Source organism: Haliotis rufescens, unplaced genomic scaffold (assembly GCF_023055435.1).
Source record: "Haliotis rufescens isolate VD_foot unplaced genomic scaffold, xgHalRufe1.0.p SCAF_8, whole genome shotgun sequence".
NCBI classification, from domain to species: domain Eukaryota; kingdom Metazoa; phylum Mollusca; class Gastropoda; order Lepetellida; family Haliotidae; genus Haliotis; species Haliotis rufescens.
Genome location: NW_025964372.1, coordinates 33,301,723 through 33,327,849, shown reverse-complemented (window position 1 = coordinate 33,327,849; position 26,127 = coordinate 33,301,723). Strand labels below are relative to the sequence as shown.

At 41.2% G+C, this 26,127-nt stretch overlaps 2 protein-coding genes across 2 annotated transcripts; both read right to left on the bottom strand.

Moving 5' to 3' along the window:
• Positions 1 to 1,481: 1,481 nt before the first annotated feature.
• LOC124114405 lies at positions 1,482 to 11,326 on the bottom strand. The gene is made up of 10 exons (XM_046474959.2): positions 11,212 to 11,326; positions 9,557 to 9,614; positions 8,407 to 8,676; positions 7,437 to 7,629; positions 6,850 to 6,972; positions 6,250 to 6,372; positions 4,825 to 4,947; positions 3,433 to 3,515; positions 1,969 to 2,139; positions 1,482 to 1,688 (listed from the first exon to the last, which is right to left on the bottom strand). Exons 1-10 carry the CDS (start codon positions 11,278 to 11,280, stop codon positions 1,636 to 1,638), a joined length of 1,266 nt encoding a protein of 421 aa, XP_046330915.2. The 5' UTR covers positions 11,281 to 11,326; the 3' UTR covers positions 1,482 to 1,635.
• Positions 11,327 to 17,373: 6,047 nt separating this feature from the next.
• Positions 17,374 to 25,104, bottom strand: LOC124114404 (tubulin alpha-2/alpha-4 chain). The gene is made up of 4 exons (XM_046474958.2): positions 24,951 to 25,104; positions 24,253 to 24,475; positions 19,220 to 19,521; positions 17,374 to 18,256 (listed from the first exon to the last, which is right to left on the bottom strand). The coding sequence occupies exons 1-4, from the start codon at positions 24,951 to 24,953 to the stop codon at positions 17,426 to 17,428; spliced, it is 1,359 nt and encodes a 452-aa protein (XP_046330914.1). The 5' UTR covers positions 24,954 to 25,104; the 3' UTR covers positions 17,374 to 17,425.
• Positions 25,105 to 26,127: the final 1,023 nt, after the last annotated feature.

Sequence of the window (26,127 nt, the reverse complement as noted above, 5' to 3'; positions counted from 1 at the left end):
GAAATAAGTCTTTGAATGAGTTGTTCGCAATATCGCGTAATTTTGTCGCGGTATAATTGTTTTTGTGTCCAAACATTAGCTGAGGGAAAGAAGCTATACATATTTATGAAATGTATCTTGACATTTTTCAGTTTAATAATATTCACAATTATTAGTGACAGATATCAAGTGTTTAACGATATTTAATATCGAAAGTAAATCGTTAAACATCTGATATATATAAACAAGAGTATCCTTTAAAAAGGCGAGGCTGGTGCAAGTCAGGCGTGTGGTGCAGATAGATACTACACCTGAGCCCCGTTCGACAAAGCAACCTTAGCGCCATGGTGATCGCTACTCTCATACTTTAACGTAGGCTTAGGATAGATTTGTGGAACCGTGCCCTGGACATTTTGTACGATACATGACGGTGAGGTTTATTTACTCAAACCATCGGAACTAGATATGTTGAATACCAGAATATCAGTAGTAATACCGGAGAAGGTGAGGTAAGGTGAGGTGAAATGGGGTTTAAAGTAGCTTTCAAGATAATTGCACTTGTATAAAGACGTGCATGCTCGTGTGTGTGTGCGTGTGTGTGTGTGTGCGTGTGCGCGCGCGCGTGTGTGTATCTGTGTGTGTGTCTTTGTGCGTCTGCTTTTCCTCCTCCTATCTGGTCTTATGCCAGTTTCATTCTTCGCGTTGACACCGAGTAACTGATTTCACAGTGGCTGAGTAAATCTCTGAGAGATATTCAATGCTATCAGGGGTATTGCTATTTACACTAGTGTACAGGACATACGGCAGTACTAACCTGAGGATACTGCTGATATAATGGCACAAATGCACAGGAAAAACTAAGGCGAGACAAAGAGTATTTCGCATATGTAGTACTCTGCTGTACCATGCATGGCGTTATTGTATTTGTTTGATGTTTAACGCCGCATTCAGCAATATTCCAGCTATTTGAAGGCGACCTGTAAACAATCGAATCTGGACCAGACAATCCAGTGAGCAACGATCCACGCCGTCGGGGTACGATGACACGCAATGAACTAATTCAACGAGTCTGACCACCAGATTTTTTGGATTGTCGCATACGGCCAGCATCTGGGACCAATATAAACACGGTCTCCGAAAATTAGATCGTTATTCCGTGAGCACATTTCACATCATTGTTATGATGTTAAAAAATGCTGTTATTTCTGAGGGTGTGGCGAAAATGACAAAACGGTTTACAGTATCCCTACTTTCTGTGATGAATCAATCAAGACAATGCAATACCAGTAATCCGCATATCACATTATGAAGCATCTTATTTAAAATACATTAGACTGTAGAGTCACGAGCACAAAGCCTACACTGTACGTGCTTAGATTTCATGAATATCATCCATAGATTGGTAAGAGCACCAGACTGCTCAACCATCCTTGTCACTATAAGACACCGGTTCTCTGTAGTGTACTGTGCTGGTTCACATAAATAAAAAACAAAAAAATAATATAAGAAGTTTACTTTGACACGATAGTTTATTGCACATCTTTGAAATAGGTCTGATTGTCGTCGGTTATCACTGCACGATCTCAAAACACCAGGCATATTTCCTGATGTCAAATTCACTGAAGGTTGACGGACGATGGTTTGCCGATTGGAAAACTACTGTTTCGGGAGCTTGACATCCTTCACACTGTCTGGGAGCTTGGGTGTATCTGGCATTGAAGGGTCAAAGTTCAAGCAAGTTATGTATCCGTATTTACTACTCTAAGCATTTCTTCAAAACTATACCGTCTCAAGTCTTAACATATTATTGAAGAGCATAATTGAATACAAATACCATGTTCTTCCAGTCAAACTATACCATAGCTTATTCACACTGGGAATATCTGGGCAGAAGAGTACCTAAATCCTACCCGGCATTTAATCGTGACCCGGCGTTTAATCGAGGAAATGCGGTACTCTGGAATCTCCACGGCAGCTTGAAGTACCTACCCTGTAGTATCCGCTGCTGAGAGCCGAGTGTCCGCCTGACCGGAGACTGCATCAGTAGCGTGATGGCGATCCTCATCTCTTCCTTCATGTCACGCGCAGCGTACTCCAGGGTTTCTGCGCGGTGTGCGACATTCTGCAGCATCTGTAACAGCATCGAGGGCTGTCCTCCCACTGCAACGTCACACACAACATTGAAACGCGCAGCTCAACGTTAAAACATCTACGTTGGAACAGAGACCATATATCGGCATATGGTCTCCGAGACAAACCACGGCTACAATTTGGACACCAAACCGTCAGGTGGCACTCGACCCTCAAAACCTTTGTGAAGTAAGAGCTGACCTAGACATGCGCTATCTGCAACTGTGAACTTAGCCACGTAAAACATTGAACCCACGTTCTTGCAAGGCTGAAACTCATCACGTGCAGCGCTGAAACACACAACTTACTTACTCACCCTTCAATCTACAATCGATGAAACCCTGCATACAGTACAACATGATTTTAATTATGGTTATATTCCAACATAATATTATGAAGTCTAAAATAGAAAATGAAAAAAAACGTTATTCGGGTATCAGCGTGTCACTGCGTGTTAGTGATTTGTATTACCAAAATATTTTTTTCCATTTCCCCCAACACCCAAAGTCATATGGAGCAGACTCCGTTGTGAATAAAATGAACACATATTTTTTTCATATTTGTATTATTGAGCCTAGTAAAATGTGTGTCCAGTTGTGTTTGCTGGTATTCAAGGTGGGGAAAAATATAAAAAAAGGTGTTCCTCCCTCATCAGTTTAGTTTTCAATAGAAATAAGAAAAAGCTGCCAAACAGAAAGACAAATATTCCAACACTGACTTACCAACTACCCGGGAACCCACTCCACAAAACAACCTAAACATGGAGATTGGCGTGCTTCACTTGCCCATTACTCTAAGACTGTCACAGTACTAAGATTGATTCATAAAGACTCTAGAATCTGCCTGTTTCAGTGTACCCGGAACCTAACTGTTTCATGGTGCCTCGAATTTACCTATTTCGTGGTACCTCAGAATCTACATGTTTCACGGAACCCGGAATCAACCTGTTTCATGGTACCCGAACTTACCTTTTCAAGGTACTCGTAATCTACTTGTTTCATGGTACCTGGGAATCTGCATGTTCCATGGTACCTCGGAATCTGCAGGTCTCAAGGTACCCGGAATCTACCGGTTTCACGGCACCCAAAATCAACCTGTTTCATGGTACCTCGGAATCTGCAGGTCTCAAGGCACGCGGAATCTACCTGTTTCTGGGTACCTCCGAATCTGCATGTTCCATGGTACCTCGGAATCTACAGGTCTCAAGACACCCGGAATCTACCTGTTTCAAGGTACCTGGAATCTACCTGTTTCAGGGTACCCTCAATCTAAATGTCCCCTCACAAACTACTGTTAGAGAACAATTTCCACTATTTGTCGAACCTGTTGTTGCAGTTGCTCTCTGCGGGGGTGGTGTGGAGGTGTAGGAGCGGACACAGACACACCTGGGACACGCCTTGTCGTACCTGAAACACGGGGCACTCTGCAGTTCAATCGATCTCATTAAAATCAGATGTAGTTCAATACACAGTTGAGTGAAAATTGTTTTACACCTCAGTCAGGAATATTCAAGCTATATCACGGCGGCTTGGTAATAATTGGGACAGGAAAACCATGACAAGTGTAAGGATTGCCGCCTTTAGGGTATCCCACTGAGACCTCCATCAGGTGAAAGAGGTGCTTTGATGTCATGAAAGTACAACTTAGTATTCTTTAAAAAATGGACTTGTATGTACAACACGTGCATTTCTACCAAACATGTTTTTCATGGCGAAGCATATCTAACTCCTATATGGTTTTGGGTATGAGTTGTTTGGCCGGGATTAATTTTGTTCTCAATATTTGTGTGCACATTTTCGAGAGCTTTCTTGAGATTCCGACTTTATTTGTGCTAATATTTGTTTGTTGTTTGTTTGTTTGTTTGTTGTTTAACGCCGCACTCAGCAATATTCCGGCTATATGACGGCGGTCTGTAAATAATCGAGTCTGGACCAGACAATCCAGTGATTAACATCATGAGCATCGATCTTCGCAATTGGGATCGATGACATGCATCAGCCAAGTCAGCGAGCCTGACCACCCGATCCCGTTAGTCGCCGCTTACGACAGGCATAGTCGCCTTTCACGGCAAGCACGGGTTGCTGAAGATCCCATTTGTGCTAATAGATTACACGTAAAAAGCATACATCTGTGTCTAATGATGGCGGAAATGAAAGAAACAAGAAATAGTTATGGATGGTGAATGCTAAAACGATTTCTATGGTGGCCGAGAAGGAACATCGCTTTTCCGCCTTCAATTACGGCCGCGAGAGAGCGATACAGCGATAACACGAGACGAGGCAGCGATATGAATATCGCTTTCTCGTCTCGTGCTATCGCTTTCTCGTCTTGTGTTTATCGCTTTCTCATCTCGTGTTATCGCTTAATCGCGGCCACAATTGAAGGCGGGAATGCGATGTTCCCTCCCGGCCACCATAGAAATAGTTTTATCGACTTAAGTTACGGCGGCGAGAAAGAGATGTCCCCTCTCGGCCTTCATAGATGATGCAATTATTGATATATTGATCAGATCGTACTTTTGAAAAGAAAAGGTTAAAGTAAGTCCCGAGTTTTTGCTTTCAGTTCCATTGTTGTCTTCGGCCCCTACAATATGTTTGGATGGATGAAATTATACACGCGTCTGCGAAAAAGACTTATTTCACAGTCGGAGATTGCGAAAGGAATTTTACTTAATCTAAACACTTTGAAGCTGAATACTCAGCTATTGATACTCACTGTCTTTCAGCAATTTGCCACGGAGGGCAGGCGGGGCAAATGACCACGGGGCACCTGGAGGGCGGGAGCGGGGTTGAAGGTGTCACTGCAGTGCACACACACGTCGAGCACGGTAATGTGTAGCTGAAAGTTCACAATAAGAAGTAGAGGAATAATTCCTCAAGAGCTAAACCGCTCAACAACAACATCGTCAACAGATCCACATACACCGTCGTGGGAGACAACAACATTCTCAAAAGATCTACTTACAACGTCGTGCATGGGAGAGTGACATCGTTGTAAACGTATCTACTTCCAAAGTTGTGTGAGACAACATCGTCAACAGATCTGCTGACAATATCATGCAAAGGGATACAACAACATCGTCAACAGATCTACTGACAATATCGTGCAAAGGGATACAACAACATCGTCAACAGATCTACTGACAATGTCGTGCAAAGGGATACAACAACATCGTCAACAGATCTACTGACAATATCGTGCAAAGGGATACAACAACATCGTCAACAGATCTACTGACAATGTCGTGCAAAGGGATACAACAACATCGTCAACAGATCTACTGACAATGTCGTGCAAAGGGATACAACAACATCGTCAACAGATCTACTGACAATGTCGTGCAAAGGGATACAACAACATCGTCAACAGATCTACTGACAATGTCGTGCAGAGGGATACAACAACATCGTCAACAGATCTACTGACAATGTCGTGCAAAGGGATACAACAACATCGTCAACAGATCTACTGACAATGTCGTGCAAAGGGATACAACAACATCGTCAACAGATCTACTGACAATGTCGTGCAGAGGGATACAACAACATCGTCAGCAGATCTACTGACAATGTCGTGCAAAGGGATACAACAACATCGTCAACAGATCTACTTACAACGTCGTGTGAGACAACATCATCGTCAACTGATTTACTTACAACGTATATCTATCTTTTTATCTATGCATACTCGCTTCATCGCAAGCAGAGTGATATCATACGTACGCTTATGTCTGACTCAGACCCATTTCACTCTAAACATTTTAATGTGGTGAAATGGGGTTTAACGTCGCGCCAAAGATTGCTGCACTTATATAGCGACGTGCATGCACGTGTGTGCGTGGCTGCTAGTACTAGTCCAGACTAATGCCGATTTACAGTGCCAGCCCACTGAGATACCATGCCGCAGTTTAACATGAATACCCCACTCAGACACAGAATACTGACCCCGAGACGGCCAGTCCTTGTTTTAGCCCCTTAATGCCGAGCGCCAGACAGGGTAATAACAAGTACCATCTTTTAACGTCTTTTGGCATGACGCGGCTGAGGATCGAACCCCGGACCTTACGCTCTCCGCTCTACCATTAACGGAGGCGGTCTAAACATTTTGAAACTGGGTGCCCAGACATTTTGGGATACTCACTGTTTTTCAGGGACTTGTCCCCGGGGGCACGTGGGGCAGGTGAGCACGGGGCACTTGGAGGGCGGGAGTGGGGTTGAAGGTGTCACTGCAGTGCACACACACGTCGAGCACGGTAATGTGTAGCTGAAAGTTCACAATATGCAGCAGAGGAAATGATTCTTCAAGAGTTAAAACGCTCAACAACAACATCGTCCTCATGCAACGTCGTTGGAGAAAACAACGTATTCAAGCGATCGACTTATAACGTCGTGCATGGAAGACAACAATGTTAGCCGATTTACTTACAACGTCGTGTGAAGCAACATCGTCAACAGATCTACTTACATTGTACAGCGTCCTGTATTGGAGACAACAATGTTAGCAGATCTACTTACAACGTCGTGTCAAGCAACATCGTCAACAGATCTACTTACAGCGTCCTGAATGTGAGACAACAATGTCAACAGATCTACTTGCAACGTATATCCATCTTCATTATGTATGCATACTCGCTTCATCGCAAGCAGTGTAATATTATACGTGCGCTTGAGCCTGACTAAGACCCATTTCACGCCAAACATTTTGAAACTGGATGCCCAGATATTATAGGATGATACTCACTGTCTTTCAGGGACTTGCCCCCGGGGGCACGTGGGGCAGGTGAGCACGGGGCACCTGGAGGGCGGGAGCGGGGTTGAAGGTTTCACTGCAGTGCACACGCACGTCGGACAAGATGATGTGTTGCTGAAAATTCGCGATAACTTATAAAGAAAGAACTAGAAGATTTAAAAGATTATTATCAAGTATTGTCCAAAGAATCAAGTTTTCGTAAAATAAACAAAATCTAGGCAAACTTAGGACAACGGTTACATCATTACATTCTGTACAGGTCAAAATGTTGATGATGTTGCTGTCAATGAATGAGTAAGACAACGACATCGTCAACAGATCTGCTTACAACGTCGTGAATGAGAGAGAGGCAACAACATCGCCAACAGATCTGCTTACAACGTCGTGAAATAGAGGGGACAACATCGTCAACAGACCTGCTTACAGCGTCGTGAATGAGAGAGACAACGACATCGACAACAGATCTGCTTACAATGTCGTGAATGAAGAGACAACACCATCGTCTACAGCTCTGCTCACGACGTTGGGAATAAGAGGGCGGCAACAACAGCGTCACATATCCCATATGGTGTACGTACATCACCTCATGGAACTCTCCAAGTCCACACATGGGGCAGGTTACCGCGGGACACCACGTCCTGGTGAAGGGCGTGGATGGCTTGTGCCTGTGCAAGTGCAGTTCATAGTCGATGACGAAGCCTGAATGCTGCTCGTGGTCATCTGACCGGAAACTGAGCGTGATGAGGTTGTTCTTTATCTCACTCCTTGGAACTGAAACATCACAGCGCCGCAACTGAGCACCATCATTGGGTGCGTTTTTGTTTGTTTTGTTGGATAACAGACTCAGCAATATTCCAGCTATAGGACGGCGGTCTGTAAATAATCGAGTCTGGACCAGACAATCCAGTGATTGACATCATGAGCATCGACCCATGCAATTGGGATGTGATGACATCCATCAACCAAGTCATCAAGCCTGACCACCCGATCCCGTCAGTCGCCTCGTACGACAAGCATAGTCGCCTTTAACGGCAAGCATGGGTTGCTGAAGACCTTTTCTACCCCGAATCTTCACGGGTCTCGTGTCAGTTAATGACGCTGTTTATATAGTACCACGTGGGTCGTTAGTCGCCTAATATACGACAAGCATCTATACCAAAAGTATAGGATAGCTCTGAACAGTTACCAAAAGATGGCACCACAATAAATACGCTCTTTTAATCGGTTATACTACTACTACTACTACTACTACTACTACTACTACCACTACTACTACTACCCGTCCATATCCACACAATAAACGCTAAGTTATTACACACACTGACAGACCAGTTTGCATTCTAATTCTCAGCTCCCTGGGGAGTATACACCCAAGCTGCATGTTCAACCACGTTTTACCACGACATATGAAGACATTTACATGTTGTGTTTCAAACTGGTGACTCGTAATGCTATCAACAATTGACGTACAATTGTAATACTATCTACAATTAGTGCCTGTGTCCCGCCAGACCCTCTGTATCGTCACTGTTACGTCGTCACACTCACTGATGATGGTGTTGTTGACGTAGCCTGGCGGAAGGCTGTCCCCGCACAGCGACGTCTTCAGCGTGTCGATGTAGAGGTAGTCGCAGCTGCAGAAGGGGCACATCTGGATGTCGAACCAGGTGAAGTGGAGGCTCACGTAGCCCTCGGTCTTGTCGTAGGGGACGCCGATGGACAGGAGAACGCTTGTGAGGTTCGGGGAGTATTTGTTGGGATAACCGGGGCTTGTGATAGTGGCCGCGGGGGCAGACACCGTGACGTAGTGTTGGGGAGCTGGGGACGAGGCAGTAACATATTGAGTGAGTCAATAAGTGTGTGTGTGTGAGGAAATTAAGTGAGTGAGTGAGTATGGTTTTACGCCGCTTTTAGCACTATTCCAGCAGTATCACGGTGGGGGACACCAGAAACGGGCTTCACACATTGTACCCATGTCTGCATGTCGGCGTGACGAGCTAACGCTTAAACCACGAGGTTACCCGACCGTCCCTGTGAGGAAATTAAATAAATCCTTTCACAAACAAATTTATTTCATTGAATCAGATGACTGTTGTCAGGTTATAAATGACTTCACATGAAAAGATGTTTCGCTGATTTATTGTTGTTTAACGCCGCACTCAGCAATATTCCAGTTATATGACGGCGGTCTGTATAGAATCAAGTCTGGACCAGACAATCCAGTGACTGATATCATGAGCATCGATCCAAGCAATTGGGATACGATGACATGCATCCACCAAGTCAGCAAGCCTGACCACCCGATCCCGTTAGTCGCCTTGTACGACAAGCATAGTCGCCTTTTACGGCAAGAATGGGTTGGTGAAGACCTATTCTACCCCGGATCTTCACGTGTCTCGTGTCAGTTAATGACACTGTTTACGTTGGTTATATTTAAGTTGAGACGCATTTCCATTAAACCACAAGGCTGATCTTATATTCGGCATCTTAGAAAAGAAATAAAGTTTGCTCTACCCCTTTTGTAGTGTAAGCTTCGGACAGAACTGTGAGCAAATGCAAAGTGTGATTACGTTGGTACAAGCAAACCACTACCTAATAGCGCGAGGTTCGACCCATACTGCCCGGGTACGACCAGAAACTATGTATCAGCCAGATTTATGATAACTCATACTCATAGTTCTGGCGTTACAATACATACACATCGTGGCGATCTCCCCAACCACGTCCTCTACATCAGCTTGTCGGGGGATGTCAACCTGCAATATGACACCAGACAGAATACATGGGAGTGAGTGAGTTGGACAGTGTTCCAGTCAGCTTTATATGGGAGGAATGCCCACATGCAGGTCTCAGACATCTTTCCGAGGCAAGAGAGTTTAAAAGTCCAGTTTCCACCCTTGCCGAACTAGGCTGGAATTCCTGGGCTCGATCGTAGCGCCACCGGTGGCTATTACCAGTTTTGTACCTTCTAAGCCTCTCCTATGGACCAATCAGATTCCACCTCTCGTATCACTTGTGTTTGTTTCACACAAAATAGTGGCGCCCAGTCAAGACGATCTGATCGACAATCAAGATCTATATTCTGATAAAACGGGTCTTACATCGCGAAGTGCATCAAATCATGTGAGCACCTTGATTAAAAACTTGAAAAGATTTGGAAAATATCTGCTGACAACAAGTTCGCGGTGCACATGTTTTGCAAATCCTGCAATCGAAATCAGCACGACAGTTTACAAACCGGATTTCGATTTCGGTGCGCGATTTTGATTGGACTATGCATAGACCCTAATACCAGCCTAGTTCGGCAAGGGTGGAAACTGGACTTTTATAGTCAGTTTACTCACTTGCCTCGGGAAGATGGTCTCAGACGTTTACCACTTTGGTGTAACCCACGTGCACGGGTATGGTGCTGACGAGCCTTGAAACATCGAACCCACAATCACAGGTTTCCGACATGCCCAAGGGACGCAACTCCGCACAGCGAATGTCAGGCGCCTCAGACGACTGGGACACCTGTGTCCAGATTATATGTTCCGGTATGTACATTGGGAAAAGGTATGGCAACGAGGCCGGATGCTATTCTGCACACGTTATACTGATATAACACATGTAGTTTTTCAAGCATGTACTATACAGATCGTTACTGATGATACACGTGCGCTTCGTAACCAGCATATGCACTGCACGAACCGCGCTATACTCGCGATGTTTGTTGTTTTACGCCGCACGAAGCTATATTCCAGATTTATTACGGTGGTATGTAAATGTTAAAGTCAAGACCAGACGATCCAGTGATTGAGAACTTGAGCATCGATCTGAGCAGTTGGGATTGGATGACATGCATCAACCAAGTTAGCAAGCCTAATCACCCGATCCCGTCAGCCTCTTCACACAAGCAAGGATTGTTAAAGATCTATTCTAACCAGGATCTTCACGACTTATGATGTGGTGGTCAAGATCGCGCAATATGTTTGATAAGTCAGAAATATCTATATTATCAGTTCTTCGAACGATAATTGCCGATTACATGTTTGTTTGTTGTTTAACGCCGCACTTAACAATATTCCAGCTATATGACGGCGGTCTGTAAATAATTAAGTCTGGACCAGACAATCCTGTGATTGACCCCATGAGCATCGGTCCACGCAATTGGGAGACGATGACATTAATCAACCAAGTCTGCGAGCCTGACCACCCGATCCCGTTAGTCGCCTCTAACGACAAGCCTAGTCGCCTTTTAGGGTAAGCATGGGTTGCTCAAGACCTATTCTACCCCCGGATCTTCAGGGGTCTCTGATTACAAGTACTTTGTGGAATTGTGATGTTGATTGTATACACATCTGTGTTACTTACATGCAGCCGTGCTTGACAGGCTAAAGCAATACTTAGTAACAACACGACCGTCGAGCCTGACGTAGACATCTTGTTCTTGTTGTTGTCAAAGTCCGCTGGTTATCTCGTGTGATGACGCCAGCAGCAGTGATGAGATTGGGATTCACCGTACACGAGGAAGTGCTACGTCTGGGTTATTTAGGAGATTAATCTACTGTGTTTTGAAATTTCATGTAGTCCCACTGTAGAGGAGATACCTCTTATTTTAATTTGTAACCGAGCGTTTCTCTGTAGGGTTGACATTGCATGCGGGTTTTTAAATTTTTAGTCGAACATGTCAATGAGTAATATATGGAACAAGAAACATCGTTATCACTATCCCCCGCCATTGGGCATAAGAATTTTGCTTGTTCGTGTAGTAGTGAGTGAGTATGGCTTTACGCCGCTTTTAGCAATATTCCAGCAATATCACGACAGGGGACACCAGAAATGGGCTTCACACGCTGTACCCATATAGTACAGTAGAGACTACCAGGAAAAAGGGCGGGTAACTCCAGAAAATAAATGTTACGGCATTTATTTTTCAAATGAATCTTGACAAATATCTCTTATAAGCATGCAAACTTTCATGTAGTTTCTCAGGAAACGTGTCCCCATTAAAGGCAGGATGCACAGAATCTATAAAAAAAATGTAGCAAGGGACGTAACTCTTGAAACAAATAATTTATGGTTAGGTAGCAATTTTCGAACTCACATCTTGATAAATATCTTGCTTATGAGTTTGCAAAGTTCGTTTGTGTAACGTCAGTAGTTGTTTTTTATAGAAAACACGTCTCCATTGCCGACACTAGGTAAAATAACAGTGATCAAGGGTCGCAACAGTGTGTGCACAGAATCTAAAATCCTGTAAGCAAGGGACGTAACCCTGGAAAATCATAATATATGGCACCATTTTTTAACTTCGGTAGTTTCTGAGAAAATGTTTCCCCTTTTCGCTCAGTGTACACATAGTTGAAAAGCATGGAGCCTGGCCTTAACTGTAAAAAAGTGAATTTAAGACATCAAGTTTCGAACTCACTTGAGATTGCGACCAGTAACATCAATCATGTCAATGTGTAAAATTTCCTTTCTCTGACTTGAGTTGTCCCCCGCCCCACTTAGTGATGTAATAATAACAGATAACTCTGAAATAACCTACCCGAATCTCTGAATTGCAGATTTTAAAATGTCAGTCGTGAATGAATTACCACCATTTAGACACACCGGAAAATACAAGAAGCCCACATGGCCTGTATCGCTCACCTGGATATTTACGCAATTATGACAAAATATACACTTGCATTGTATATCATATGTATATAATACTGCAAATATTTCGTAATTTTGACTCTGTCAGCATTTGAAATAGGTGGATGGCAAACATCTGACAGCATGAACGTGTATTTCTCTAGATACAAATGTAGCATAAAAATCTGAACCGTTTCCTTGTTATGTTCCTGGCATAAATGTATTATTCTCTTCACAACAACAAATGTATTCAATGTATTTGTTTATTAACCCTCATGGTGCCTGGACGTCAGCCAGCCTGCATACCGCTAAGTGTCGCACTGTGATGACGTCGCTGTTTAAAAAACGTATACATTGTATCAAAAGTGTTACAACGTCTTTATTTCTTCACACAGTGTAACCAAATTGTAAAACATGCAACTCGAGTTGATTGTCTTTCCATCAGTATCTAATGTCACCAAATCCAAAAGATCTATGCACTGCCTAGCCATCGATAAAAGTGCTGGTATTATAAGTTTCCTACTTTTCTACATTAATCGTAAAATGGAAGCATCCGAATATGGCAAGCAAAGTCAAGTACGGCCCTTGTTTGAAATCTAAATGTCCAATAATTCATATCATTGGCAAGTACATGTCCTAACAGTGATAGACATATGACATTTATGTTGAAGTACACATTCACTGAGAATTTTCTGTGAGTTATATTTACCGATAAAAAATCCCGATGAAATTGTGCGTGTTTTTGACGTCAAAATAGAATTGACGGAAGTGGTCGTGATTAATTCATACGCAGACTGTTTCAAAGATTATGTCGCAAAACGAATGACAGTTTGGAATGTATATCTTGAAGAAATCCCGACAATGTCCATGTATGTTTCAGTGACCGTGCTCTTTTATTAGTGATAAAAACAACTTCGGGGTAATTGACATCGTACATTTTCAAAGGACAAAATGTGAAACATCGCTAAACAGCCCTAACAATACTCAAATTGACATCGCTCAATATCGGGCATCATTATTATTTCTTAATAATTAACAAGATTATACTAACGTAATACGACCCAAGAGTAAGTACATGTAGATTCAATCAAAATTGTTGAAACGTTTTCATTGGCAGCAAATCTATTCAACAAACCTATTTTCGATCACTCGCAACTCGGGCGCCATGTCATTGTTTCACTATGACCACCAGAAAACATACGTCCTCGTCTCAGCTAGTATTTCGCACTTGGCTGCCTTACTTAGACCTTTGCTCAAAATATACTTGTATGGCCAGTCCATGAAATACCACTTTTTCTTTCATTTTTTCATTTGATTTATAAATACGACTTTAGAAGTGTATTTACACCTAGCTAGGTATGTGCATGTACATTTTAAGGACATACGTGATAGTTTATTTCCACTAGTTTCCCATTCCATCCCATTCTACTAAAGGAAAGTTTGAAATAGATAATGATGGTAGGTCAATGAAAGTAATGGAATTATTTGTCATAAAAGGAAAAATATATTCTTGCTATTGAACCTCGAACATTTAACCAGCAAAATATTTAATATAAATGGTTTTCAGTTATTATGTCTTTCCTTTTTTTCTTAATTTTGGCCCAGCTAAACTAAAGCTTGGAGGGAAGATATACAAATTAAAATGGTGAAAAAAGAACCACAAGAATGCTTTGATTTTGCTCTTAGACCAATATTTATTTTAAAAAATCTATTTCATACTAAGGATACAAAACAAAGTAATTACTACTATGTCACTGATCGAAGTATTTGGTAATTTAGTCAATGCAGAGTGAAAAAAGACATAAATAAAACTATATAAAACATCAAAACGAAATCACATTTACACTGAAAACATTTTGTCTTTCAGAAATCGATTAGCTATATATTGTGAGTAGATCTAATTACTTTTACTGTTGATGTTATAAATTGAACCATTCGAGATTCTAATAGATGAAGCAAAAATATTAAAAATCTAGGTTGTTTATATTCGATCCATTTTAACAGCTTTCTCACTGGAAAAAAATACATTCCCTTACTCAACTAAATATACATTATTTTTTTGGAATATCAAGCCTTCAAACAGATATGAAAAGCACATGTCAAGTTGTCAACATACCAAAATTAGAAAACTGCGCCAAATATTCTAACACTGTTACCAGATATGCTTTCTAGTTCAGTCAAAGAGAATATTGTTATTTGGAAAATGAAACCACGTGTATCCATTATACTACCACAACATTAGATCAGCTGTTTCATGTGACGTCATCCACGTCACAACACGCGAGGTCAAATCACGCGCACCTGTCCAGACGACAAATTCACAGCGGCGGGAAATCAACGACCGTCTATAAGCCTATTCGAATAAAATTGCAGATTTTAACGAAATAAAATTAAGTTTACTCATTGCTGACATTTCAGATGACATATCAAATAAGAGTTGAAGACTTGCAATAGATTATCATACGTTAATCGAGAGTACAGTGTACATCTAATATTAATATTAGATCTAATATCCATGGCAGAATGTTGGAAATACGAGCTGTCGTGTTATGATAATATATTCCAATTTCTGAAGAGATTAGTAATATGTATTTGATGATATATATGCTTACACAATTGGTTAATCAATTATCTTGTACAATCACAGCATGTACCCATGTACATTAGACTCACGGATAATACTATTTCAGCAAACCACAGCGCCATTATCACAGTTTCAATGAAAGGAAAAACAAATCGAAATCAAACTTTACAGCACATCGTATCCATAAGCGGTTAACCCAAATACAAAAAGGTATTGCTGTCATCATTGTAGAAGTTATGTTGATGTTTTCAGTAGTTGTATTATGTTTGTAACGCGTGTACCATCGACAGAAACGGGGGCCGAGCTACCACATGTGGAACCGACCTTGACACAATTTGTTTACAATTTGGCGTCGACTCACGTTAGATGTGGCCACACTTTTGAAATCTCCTTTTGCGACAAAATGTGAAGCAGTTAGGGCAAGTCACTCACACGGTCATGTAGTTTGAGCAATCACACATGACTCTTAGTCATTTCATTTGAAAAAAAGTGGCTATTATTTGTCTAAACGGGCGAGCATGTAGGACAACCGGTTGACAAGAAATCGCGGGACAGATATGATTCGAACGTGCCCTGTCGATCACTTCGGGCTTGGCCGTTCAATCTTTAGGTTTTGATCATGAACTTCCTGCCCATAAATATTCACTAGATCTATACCACCTTTATATTAACGATCATAGCTATCTTTCATTTCTTGGAATTGATTTTTTTCTGTATATCAGCATCATAAACAGAAAGACAATCTGCGCTGCCGTTTCGTCTCTAGCGCCGTGCTAAATCGCCATGACACGGTCGATAGCATATGCAATACTTGAACAAACAACTTCCGTGGCCGACTAAATGTTAGTACTCTTACGCCAATAACTGTACAGTGGGGACAAGTAAATCTTTCTAACCAGTCCGATCAGATTTCTTTTTCAAATTGGCTGTCTGATATGATAATAGTTACGTGTATGTGACATAGGTGCATAATAAAAAATTGCCTTCATTCGCATGAAGTTCAACATGGCAGAAAAAGATCGAGAAGCGCGGTAACCACGTTACTTATCTCGCCATATTTCCCAATCCGTAGCACTACATAAAATATGAGTTACCCGATATTAATGCTGAGATGATTAGGGTGATGATGATTATAATTTCATTCAATGAACGTCATAAATGTAATGGAAATATACACGGTCGTATTCTCATGTGTACCGACCATTCCGCCATTACCGATAGTCGATAAAAATATACAAAACGTGTAAATAAACTTGTTCGTAAAGGAGTGAACAGAATTGTATTTACGTGAATAAGTATACAGTTGGGAAAAATATGTCTTTCTGACCACTCAGGTCATATTATTTCTTATGAACAAGGATTTTGTCTGAAAATATTAACGTGTATGTGACATGGGTGCATAATCAAAATTCGCCGTCATTCGCTTGGTGTTCAAACATGGCAGAAAAAAACCGAGAAGAGCGATACCCACTTTACTAATCTCTCCATATTTCGCAATCCGTAGCATTGTGTAAAGTATGAGTTACACGATGTTAAAGCTAAGATGATTGGGGCGATGATGGTTATAGTTTTGACTTTGCGCACTCAGTGTTTGATATCAAAATTCAGTTTAAAAAGGGCAGTTTCTCGGGACCTTATATGGTCCCTTGGCACAAAGCGGGTGTGAAAAGTGAGGGACCATATATGGTCCCGTGGCACCAAGAGGGTTAAATGGTGGGGATAATGTCGGTTTGCATGTAATGGTCAAGTTTCTAACTCCTTTGGGAGTGCCAGACAGATGAACAGAAGGGCCAGTCCTGGTAGCATATGTGCATTCCTCTCATTATACTCATCAGCTGTACATAATGGTTATAAACTCTTTTTGGTCCCGCCCCTCCATTTGTACAATTATCACTACCTGATATTTCCAACCAAATATGGTTGATGTCCATCTCTTAGTGCCAGAAGTTGTTCAAAGCAATAGTGCCAAATTACCTTTTTAGCCCCGCCCCTCAGTCCCCAGGAGTTGGGGTGGGGTTCAGCCCCCCCATTTCTCCAATTTGAATCCCCACCTTTGGAACCAAATAGGGTTGATACCTATATCTTAGTTCAAGAGAGGAAGTCGTTTAAAGCAATAAATTACCCCTATTTCGCCCCGCCCCTCAGCCCCTTCCATTTGTACAATTTTGAATTCTCACCACCGGAGAATGCTTCCAACCAAATATGGTTGATATCTATCTTTTAGTTCCAGAGAAGAAGTCGATCACCTTGGTCGTTCAGACCCGGTGAGCTAATAAAATACAGACAAATCTAAAATATATAAGCACAGAGTATATTTTTACATTTTTTTAATCAGTTTTGAAGGGTACAGGTTGAGCCATTAATCTAATACTCATCACCGCCCTCCTCCTCTCCCTCGCCCTCAACAGAGTCGACTCCAACCTCTTCGTAGTCCTTCTCCAGAGCAGCCAGGTCCTCACGGGCCTCGGAGAACTCTCCCTCCTCCATACCCTCACCCACGTACCAGTGGACGAAGGCACGCTTGGCGTACATCAGATCGAACTTGTGGTCAAGACGAGCCCAGGCCTCGGCAATAGCGGTGGTGTTGCTCAACATGCAGACAGCTCTCTGGACCTTGGCCAAGTCTCCGCCGGGGACAACAGTGGGTGGCTGGTAGTTGATGCCGACCTTGAAACCAGTCGGACACCAGTCGACGAACTGGATGGTCCTCTTAGTCTTGATGGTGGCAATGGCGGCGTTGACGTCCTTAGGAACGACATCACCACGGTACAACATGCAGCAGGCCATGTACTTGCCGTGACGGGGGTCACACTTGACCATCTGGTTGGCGGGCTCGAAACAGGCGTTGGTGATCTCGGCCACAGACAGCTGCTCATGGTAGGCCTTCTCAGCCGAGATGACCGGTGCGTATGTGACGAGAGGGAAGTGGATACGTGGGTAGGGCACCAAGTTGGTCTGGAACTCCGTCAGATCCACGTTCAGGGCACCGTCGAAGCGCAGCGAGGCAGTGATGGAGCTCACAATCTGACCAATCAGACGGTTGAGGTTGGTGTAAGTCGGACGCTCAATGTCGAGGTTACGTCTGCAGATGTCATAGATGGCCTCGTTGTCGACCATGAAGGCGCAGTCAGAGTGCTCCAGGGTGGTGTGGGTGGTCAGGATGGAGTTGTAGGGTTCAACAACAGCCGTGGACACCTAAGAAGAAAAATTGACACATACTAATATGAACTTGTGTTTCATACATACACAAACAGATACTGTCCTTCAATTATTTGATATATTTTTTTATTTAAAACATCACTTTTCTTGCGAATACTTTAGATCTAGTTATGATTCGTGAAAAAGTCATTAAACAATACATGAATTGCACCACCATATACTCTGCTATGTGGGATACGTATTTGCCCTTCTCAATACTGATGTGTGGCAAATGCAAAATTCTGCAATAGGTTGGGACAGAGTCTAACGTTTTAGACTGCGTCAAGGTTTTTTATCTCGAATTTTAGATAAGACCAGCTTTGTCTACCAAATACGCGTTGGAAACACTGCACACAAACACATCTCAACATTTGATTCTGACATGTGTTGAATTTGTATGCACTGACAGTATGAAAACTTTATTTCTCTATACTTTTCATTGTTCCCTTCATCGTTTCCCTTCATGTATATATTGGCATGTTGCTGAGTTTAGCTCGTTTTAACATAAATAACTGTTACAAAATGAACTGCTGACTAATCTGATCGGACCAAAGGTGTTTTCTCCTGTTAAAATCAAAGATTGCTGGGGGCGTCTTCCAACACGGAATTCCAACGGGGAAAATAATCACAGTGTCCATTTTCAAACCTGTTCAAGGGGAGCTAATTCCGTATAACCTATAAGATGATATAACTCCCGTTGGACCATCCCTTCTATTTTGCGTATGTTGCAAGGGACACTGTCATTTCTATTTTGTTGTAGGTGGCATGTTGATAACCGCCATTTTTGAATGTGCTTGAATTAGTTTTGGGGCCCTTAGTTTTATCTATTTTACTGACTTAGAGTGGGATAAAGGTACACCTGAACATAGGAATCAGTTCAGCTTCAGCAATACATGTAGGTAATCATAATGATTTTTTAGATATCAATGTCGTCATGTCCCGAGGACGGACTTATCTTACCTGAGGAGCTGGATAGATGGCAAATTCCAGCTTGGACTTCTTGCCGTAGTCCACAGACAGTCTCTCCATCAACAGTGAGGCGAAGCCGGAGCCAGTGCCGCCACCGAAACTGTGGAAGATCAGGAAGCCCTGGAGTCCAGTACACTGGTCAGCCAGCTTCCTGATGCGGTCAAGGACAAGGTCGACGATCTCCTTGCCGATGGTGTAGTGACCACGGGCGTAGTTGTTGGCTGCGTCCTCCTTGCCGGTGATGAGCTGCTCGGGGTGGAACAGTTGTCGGTAGGTGCCGGTACGAACCTCATCTGAAACAGGGGCACCACAGACATTAAGATATGCTTGAATGCAAGAGTGCAGTATACCGAACATTTTCATTATATCAACATGTGATCGGAATTTGTTTCATATTACCAAGCATAGAAAAATAAATCTTAGGGACATTCTGTGCAACGGGGATGACAATCAGTCATGTTCTAGAAAATGGATAGACAGTTATTGGCGACGGAAGCCATATAATAAGCTCGCTTGGACCGTTAGTCTAAAAAGTTGGTTGGTTGGTTTGTTGTTTAACGCCGCACTCAGCAATATTCCAGCTATATGACGGCGGTCTGTAAATAATCGAGTCTGGGCCAGACAATCCAGTGATTAATATCATGAGCATCGATCCACGCAATTGGGATCGATGACATGCATCAACCAAGTCAGCGAGCCTGACCACCCGATCCCGTTAGTCGCCTTTAACGACAAGCATAGTCACCTTTTACGGCAAGTGTGGGTTGCTGAAGACCTATTCTACCCCGGAATCTTCACGGGTCAGTCTAAAAAGAGGTACACCCGACACGCACCTTGGACAACTGTGACTTTTAGGAAGCCGCTGGTCCAACTAGACCTTAGATTTTAAAACTGATTAGAACCCCGTATGAGTTTGCACATAGATCATTTAAATGATAAAGGCCGCCTAATACCTAATTGATGACACGAATGTTACCTAAGAGAAACATTAAAACATTGTGCAAGGTACTCCAAGGGCGACGCCTTATTTACAAAGGGAAACCACTCCCATCTACACGAGTAAAGTATGAACTATGATTGGCGATTGAGTTATCCAAAAGTTCACGACCATCACTATAATAACTAAATATCTTGCAGACACCTCATGGTTTTTTTTATATTTCCCGTCATTAGCGAAAATTTATATTGTTTCACTCTTCTTTCAATATTGCGTCGGGTAGGAATGGTACTTTTAGTTATTGACTCGTGCTAACTAGGCCTAGGCCTATCGCATACATATTTTGACTTGAAATCTTTAGTGGAGATTCGAAACACAGTTAAAGATTTACAATTAATAGTTGCGCTAAGATGTTTTATCGCCACGTAGGTACTTATAAAGGTAAATGACGTTTGAACTACTAAGTGACTTTCTATGTTTTATCAGGGACGATAAAGTCGTATGCTTGTCGTAAGAGGCGACTAACGGGATCGGGTGGTCAGGCTCGCCGACTCGGTTGATACCTGTCATCGATCCCATTATTGCGTGGATCGATGCTCATGTCAATCGCTGGACTATCTATTCAGCGTTAGAAATTAGGGGATTGCCACTAGTCCTATAGTCCTTGCCAAACAACCCAATACTTAACCCCCTGGATGCCATAGGGACAAATATGTCCCTCCTCTACAACCCTCACTTTGAAGTCGAATAAAATTCAAAATACATCATGCACACTAATACACTTTACAGTTTTGAATAAGGTGGGATATTCCCTGTTCTTTGATATCATCCATTGGCATTTTAGGCCAAGCAAAAGTACTAAAAATGATCTCTGAAAATTAGGTACTTCGTAAATGTCGCCATTTTTTACACATTACTAAATCACCACTCACGGCGTTATTTACAGCATGTTTTGAAATCTAAATTTCGGATATTTACTCCGAGAAATGAATTTAAAAAATAGCATATTAGTGATCACGGGTATCTGTCCTTTATGAAATCACCAATGATCATTCAGAAACGTCTCGCCGATAACCCTGGAATCGTTTAGAATGTTTTGGAAAATACGCAAACACGAACTCCGAAGTGAACTTTCCGCCATATTGGATAGTGTTTACAAAATCACGTTTCAGGTACACCGGTTATGAGGCGCCTGTTACATCACGTATATTTCAAACTTAGCTGGGATAAGTATGAATTCCTCATACATTTTAGAATCGAATGACCAATGGTCTTTGTCACCAATACGAAGTGGCTGGATGAAATCAAGCAATATATAAGTTAGGTGTGAAAACGAACGCTGTGCTCGAAAAACTGCACTTGTTTGAAATATAAACAAAGCAAAATACAGATTTTACAGTGTAGCATTTTCTCCTATTTTGAGCTATCCATTCGTCTATTCGTTCAATATATTGGCTCAACATTTTCAGAATATTCATGGGAAGAGAATCGTAGTAAGAATTAGGGCATTTAATATAGATACATTGACAATTTCTGTTGAAAATCAAATCATTGCAAAGTTACCGTCCTGTGTGACGCCATGACTGACGCAAATCACGCACATCGACAACGGTATTTATCGGAATTTCTGACTATTTCGGTTTGTGTCAATGAAAATTATAACAACAAATAACAGTACATAGATTGTCAGAATGTTTCTGATTACTTACATGTCACATTTATGTATATACGATCCCTGAATCAACGAAAGTCCCCTCGTAAAATCCCGCGTACTGTTGACAGTTAACACGCCATTTTGTAAAAGTCGGTCACAGGTAGTGATGTCATACGTCAACATTGTTGTACATATTTGGTAATTTCTTTGAGGTGAAGGTCCTTGAATGAGAGTGCACACATCATTGTACCATGCTGTTTACAGTTTCAGTTCTGATGTAGATTTTGCATATCTTTCATACATGTTTTCACACAATTAATTTCACTTTGGACATTTGTCAATGATATACGTAAATATAGGCCACAACATGTATGAACGAACCTTTGATAATCTCCTGTTTGTTTGAACATTGTTTACATAAGAATTGATAGGTTTTTAGTGTCGAATACGATATTTCTTTCCTTTGGACAAGTGTTACAAGATGAAGTGTAAATGTAACTGCAGCATGTACGTATTTCTTGGGATGTGTAAGTCAATATTATATGTTCATATAACCAATGTCCCTGAATAGCTGTTTCATTTTATTTTATAACTAAAACTGAATATATTACTTTAACAAAATGGATAATATCTTTCGTTAAAATATATGCACACATTTCTGAAAGAATTGTCTAGGTCTTGGAATTGTTTTTTTATGTCGTTTGATACACAGAACAGTGATATCTAACGATTCGCCAGGTGCGTGTTAGTCACAAACAATTTTCGAATTATTCCTCTCGTTTTTGCATTATATAACAATGGGTTCATTCTTTTTTCAATATTGTGATCACAGGATATTAAACTGTTTACTTTATTTCTCCAGGAATTGTAAAATGTATAAAAGTTAAATCCATGCCAGGTACCCCGTTAGTTCAATCTTTAACGATTATCCTGTAAATTCTATACCAATAGAGCTTTCTTCGCTTGTTTTATTGTGAAATAAAACAAGACGAGATGACGAGAAATAATAACATAGTAATGAACAAATATGTGTCCACTATTGAATATAATTTTGGTTGTTTTGGAATATTCTTTTGGGTATTTCATTACGTACATTGATGCCAAACAGGTGCGTGTCTTGTCCAATTAAGATACACGATAAACTATCTAATTGTTTACATATTCAAGACATCATTTACTTGGTGAAAGCAGTCATTTTATGTTGTGTCGAAAAAGCGTCAAATTCCGTTATACACTTCGAGATTTTCCATACCATGAACGAAAATTAGGGGAGATATATATTAATCAAAATACCATTGTCGTCTTTGTCCGACGTTATCAAAGATAAAACCAGCCATGACGTCAAATAGAATGGTGTTATGTTTTGGGGTATTTCATTACATTTGATGATAAGGCTAGTGCTCCATTAATAATGGTTCAACATTAGTCATATTAGTAATTACACTTACACATTCAGGAGAATCTAAGGACTAAGTTATAGGTTAGATAGGGCCATCCATTTCTCTATTACCTCTTTTTTTATACAGTACGATGTCATCATTTTTTATGGTTTTTTAAATTTTTTTATAACTAACCGTATACAGTTTCTTTATCGTTATTTGTGTTGGAATAGTTTGGTTCCTCGTGAAAAAAACACCACGAAAATATATTATCCTTACCCACAGCTAATTCTCACCAAGTGACCCGAATAAACTAGTGCTAAGCATAGCGGAGTTATGCCCCCTTTTCTTTGTACGTGTGTAACCTCTCTGTCGCCTTTTGACGTCATAGAGAAAAATCATTTCGTCATTTAGGGCATGCTATTTTTGGCACTGAATGTATGTCGCTATACATACGCATATAACTCCATTTGATATATAGTTATGTCGTTCAGATATTAGGCAGTATTTTGTTCGCTCACAGTTTCCGTAAAATTTCTAAATAAAAAAAATCGTCGCACAGTACTTTTATCGGCGTACGATAAAAAGCGGTGAAATTTCCTGTTTTTCAACGCAGAATAAATTCTCGGAAAACACTTAGAAGTTTATTTTTTAAAAACCGGTTTCATATTTGCAGTTAACTATACACCATCAAATAGGAAATTTAATATTCTCCACCTCTGCGTAATTTTATAGCCAGAGGTAGATCCAGTGCCGCGTGAGCACAATTCTCGCACTACCTTCACTTTTCCGATCTCAGGAAAATATGCGTCAGAAAAAAAACTCGGCATCCAGAGGGTTAGCCTAAGGTATCACAATTATAAGGACTAGTGGACTAAAACTGTTAGTTTCTACCACTGCTGGTCCAGAATCGATTATTTACAGACCGCCGTCATATAGATGGAATATTGCTGAGTGCGGCGTTAAACAACAAGCAAACAAACACGTGTCAACTGATCCTGATATTGTAAAGGACAATGGTAGAGCCTGAACAAGGCTCAGTTCTGCGACTTACCAACAACGGTGGGTTCGAGGTCGACGAAAACGGCCCTGGGGACGTGTTTCCCCGCCCCGGTCTCACTGAAGAAGGTGTTGAAGGAGTCGTCCCCACCCCCAATGGTCTTGTCCGAGGGCATCTGACCATCAGGCTGGATGCCATGTTCAAGGCAGTACAACTCCCAGCATGCATTGCCGATCTGCACACCGGCTTGGCCCACGTGGATTGAAATACACTCTCTCTGGAAATGAGAACATCTTTGTCAACTTTGACTTACGTATTAACGAGAAATATACCAATATACAGTCTGGTACATGAGAAAATAATAGGGCACCCACAACAGTTGTTAGTTTTAGGGCGCGAAAAATGGTATATCATCATGAATCTGTCTACAAAATAGGCTGGTAGGCCTAAATAAATAAGATCATTTTAACAAAATGATTAGGGACCCGAAAATGCTTTGAGTGCTAAAGTTTTAACGGTGATTTAATTCCAATATCCAAACCTATCTTAGAGAAAAGTGTCAAAATTTCGTTACTTTGATTCAAACGATTATTTTGTAGAAGCGTAGTCATTGTCAAGCGTTGGTCGTGTGTCCTGATTAGAGTCCAACAGCAAAATAAGACATTACCATGTTTCGCCTATCTCATAAACATTAGGCCTAGATCTAGACCGATAAGACATGGGTTAGAGACAGATGTAAAAGGAATTCTCACCATTTTTGTTGATCAAATCTTGCTGCTCTGAAAACGAGTCGCGACGAAACGTGTAACGTGCCTCGCAAACAACTCTCAACTGAAGGTTTTCAAAGCCCACACGACTTAGATTACGTTGTGTGACGTCATGGCATGACGTCATCAGGTAATATCCGAGACGTGTTCCGGAGGGCGGCGAACGCACGCATTTACTCGCGGTCAACATGGTCAAGCTATCTCTAATCGTTGCGTTGTGCTAGATTTTAGATAAGAATGGATGACAAATATTGACTTTCGCAATAACTGAAAATTGATCGCTTGTTGTTAACAACATATGGATCAGATTTAACAGGACATTTAAGGTACATCTACATTTCTATTTTGTTTTAATGTTAATTTTGTAGATTAGAATTATTTAAAACAGGAAAATATCAATTAATATCCACTGTAGGTCCCTAACAAATATCGATAAGAAAAACTGATACAAATAGGGCATAATCAGTGCAGACAAGGGCCGTTGATGGGTATTTAACCTGACAGAGAACATGTTTTGGTTTGTTGTTTTACGCCGCACTCAGCAATATTCCAGCTATATGACGGCGGTCTGTAAATAATCGAGTCTGGACCAGACAATCCAGCGATTTACTTCATGAACATCGTACTAAGCTCAACTCATCATACTGACTACAGTATATTACGAAGCGTTGCTTTCTTGTTCCGTTTTGGGTATCAATCTTATGACCATTTATTGGTATTGATTTTTAATATCATATAACGAAATATTCTTCTAGTTTTCTGATATAAAAAGGGATTCTTGATACACAGAAATGTAATATAGACACATCTATTAATCGAATGATAAATAGTGAGTGAGTGAGATAAAATTTAGAGTCGCATCGGCATTATATCAGCCATATAGCGACGAGACCAAGTTAATATATTCACAATTGAGTCATTTGTGCAAAGTTATATTTAGAAACAATTTATGAAACATATTTGAGCATAGCAATATCATGTATACAGTTTTAAAACACGGGTTACCAGTAACCAAAGCTAGGCGAGCTGGCTGGGGATCATGGGGATTTGCAGTATCCTGCATGATAATACCCCAGCAGGATTTACGTCATCACTTTAGCTACTGGTGTTTGTGGACAATACTAGCCAATATTAAAAAATACTCAGCAATTATTGGCTAAAA